Source organism: Cyprinus carpio, chromosome A14, assembly GCF_018340385.1.
Source record: "Cyprinus carpio isolate SPL01 chromosome A14, ASM1834038v1, whole genome shotgun sequence".
Taxonomy (NCBI): domain Eukaryota; kingdom Metazoa; phylum Chordata; class Actinopteri; order Cypriniformes; family Cyprinidae; genus Cyprinus; species Cyprinus carpio.
In genome coordinates this window covers 2,601,315-2,604,081 of record NC_056585.1, presented here as the reverse complement: position 1 = coordinate 2,604,081, position 2,767 = coordinate 2,601,315, and the positions used below count along the sequence as shown (strand labels likewise).

Sequence of the window (2,767 nt, the reverse complement as noted above, 5' to 3'; positions counted from 1 at the left end):
TAAGTTTAATTGCTATATCAAAATTGCTAGACGACCTCAAACGCTCTTCCATGATGACATGCAACATATCAGACAGTATCATTTTCCTACAGATATAAATACAAACCATATGGAAGCGGTGGGCGGGGTGTCGCGGAAAGCATCCAATGGGGAAGGTTGTGTTTGTAAAGTATCCACTCATAACAGAGTTCCGGCCATTATGTCGGTGACGTAAGGGAATGCAACCAATGACATTACAGTATCATTCGCGCGAACACAATTTAAATTGTCGGCATTGTGTACGGAAGTCATTTTTTGCTAATTGCGACTGGTTGAAACTGACTATTGTTTGTGATGGCGTGTAAAAGAAACCTGAGTTTTACTATTCCCGTGAGTAATAGGGCTTTGCAACCAGCAGCAAGCCCACTGAGCATAAATGATTTAATGAAACAGCTGATCTCGAAGATGCTATCCAGCGTCTTTGTGCTCTTGAGCGAAAGTTTGACGAGCAAAGACCGCAAGAGGAACAAAGACCGCGGGAAGAGCCATTAAATAAAAGGATAAAGAGGGCGCACAACGTGGGCATTGCGGTAAGTTGAGTTTTATTTTAGCGGACAATATAGTAGTAAAGATATGTATAATAAAGGCTAGATGTTTGGCCCGCACCACATTTGGCGGCCATCTTACCACGGGGAGCTCGCTTGCTCACTCGTAGTATTGTGTTTTAATGGTGCATGCACTTTTAAATAACCATAACGTGCTCCATTTTCTACCGATTTTCGAACGGTTTGGTTTGTTATAAACGTTAGAGATGAACCTATGACACTTAGGGTGGCCAGTTGTCCGGCCTTTTAACAGTTTGTCACGTCTGTAAGTTACACAACGTCGTTTGAAAACTTTTGTTTCCAGCCAATGTAAAGTTATGTGTGCATGTATTAAAGCGTTTTTCATTCAATGGTACAGGAAGCTGTAAGGCGCCTTCACAATTCGGAAAACAACCCACATAAATATGATCCACAAACTGGGTAAGACTGCTGTTTTTCTGCTATGTTTATTTGGCCTTTGTGGGCCATGCTGTTTATGGGGTTTTACATATTCCTTTTAAATGTATTTAATGACACACTTCTCTCTTTCCACACAGAATAAGTTCGCCTCGTAACCAAGCAGTCATGACTTATCTGCTAGAGGAATTGAAAACAACTTTTGCAGATGCAGACCCTGAGTGTATACAAGGTAATTTTTAAAATGTTTGTTTAACAATTTTAATGTCCATAATTTTAGTCTCTTATATTTTGTCCATCTTATGATTTCAATAGTGTAGTTTCTGTCACTTATCTGAATTTTCTTTTATTCAGCGTGTTGCAAGACATACTTTGAAACACTTCGGAGAAAGTACAATTTGTCTCAGCCAGAAAAGTCCCAGCTAAGAGATGCCATTAAAACAGGAGCTAAAAACCGACAAAGGAAAAGACGGGTAAGTGTAGAAATTCATCAACTTGTCTTTAAAGGGATAGTTCACCCCAGATTGAAAATTCTGTTATTTTCTTCTGATAACCACAAAATAAAATATTTTTAGGAATGTTTGAAATCAAACTGATCATGAGCTCCAATCACTTCCATAGTATTTTTTTTTCTACTTTAAAGTCAATGGGGCTCATGATTGGTTGGATTATAAACATTCCATCTTTTGTGGTTATCAGAACAAAGACATTTACAGGTTTGTAACAACATGAGAGTGAGTACATTGACAGAATTTTCATTTTTGAGTGAACTATTCCTTTAAGTTTGATACATTTCTGGGTGTTTTTAGTGGTTAACACATTGTGTGTTTTGCAGTTGCTGGATTCCAGGTCCAAGGTTGTTCAAACCGATGCAGAGAGAGAGCTTTGGCAGACTGCAACAGTGGAGCTGATGTCTGACGAGGAGGATGCCATTGTTGATGGAAGGCCAGTGTGGATTGTGAGGTCTCCATCTCACAGGAACCCACAATTGTCAGAACTTTGTGAGGAGCTTCAGCGCAGATTGGAGGCAGACATGCGCTACACTATTTTGCATTATCAGCGTGTTAAGGCTGATGGAAATGGACATGATGGACCTTCCTTTCTTCAGCTTTAACTAAACTGCACTGGTTTTGCAATTTTAATAATTGCACCACAAACTGCACATTTTCACTTATTCTCTTCTATTTTATCTTATTCTTTGTATACTTATTAGGTTAGATTTATTTAGTTTCATATTCTGCAACTTATTTTCTTTTAATATTGTTTGTTTGCTGTGTTTGGTTACATTTTAAATACTTTGTGCTGTGTGTACATATTAAGTAGTTTTAGTTTTATATTCTGTAACTGTTATAATATTGCTTGTGTTTAGTACAATTTTATAAAAGTACTTTGCTTTGTGTACATATTTAGTTTTATATTCTCTAACTGTTATAATATTGCTTGTGTTTAGTAAAATTTTATAAAAGTACTTTGCTTTGTGTACATATTATTTCGTTTTATATTTTGTAACTGTTATAATATTGCTTGTGTTTGGTTAAATTTTATAAAAGTACTTTTTTCCCTGTACAGTTCCTATAGTTTTTTTTTATTTATATATTTAATGCTTTATTTATATATTTAATGCTTTAAGTGTTTTGGTTTAATTTTAATAAAAAGAAATTCTGAATCCATTCTGTTTTCCATTTTTGAGGGGGTTGGTTTGTATAGTGGGTGGGGTGGTTATGGTTTATTAAAACAGCTGGCCAAAACCAATCAAGTCACTATGCTATGAGGGCTTGGGTTTGGGC

At 36.4% G+C, this 2,767-nt stretch overlaps 1 protein-coding gene across 5 annotated transcripts; it reads left to right on the top strand.

Annotated features, from left to right (window-relative positions):
- The first annotated feature begins 325 nt into the window (after positions 1 to 325).
- Positions 326 to 2,109, top strand: LOC109065657 (uncharacterized protein C14orf93 homolog). Of its 5 annotated transcripts, XM_042769713.1 has the most exons (6): positions 327 to 569; positions 819 to 849; positions 943 to 1,004; positions 1,121 to 1,212; positions 1,335 to 1,453; positions 1,816 to 2,109. In XM_042769713.1, the coding sequence occupies exons 4-6, from the start codon at positions 1,149 to 1,151 to the stop codon at positions 2,092 to 2,094; spliced, it is 462 nt and encodes a 153-aa protein (XP_042625647.1). In that variant the 5' UTR covers positions 327 to 569; positions 819 to 849; positions 943 to 1,004; positions 1,121 to 1,148; the 3' UTR covers positions 2,095 to 2,109. The 5 variants fall into 5 exon arrangements, with proteins under 5 accessions (XP_042625651.1, XP_042625647.1, XP_042625648.1 ...); XM_042769714.1 differs by lacking the exon at positions 819 to 849; XM_042769715.1 differs by lacking the exon at positions 327 to 569 and having other exon boundaries at positions 798 to 849.
- Positions 2,110 to 2,767: the final 658 nt, after the last annotated feature.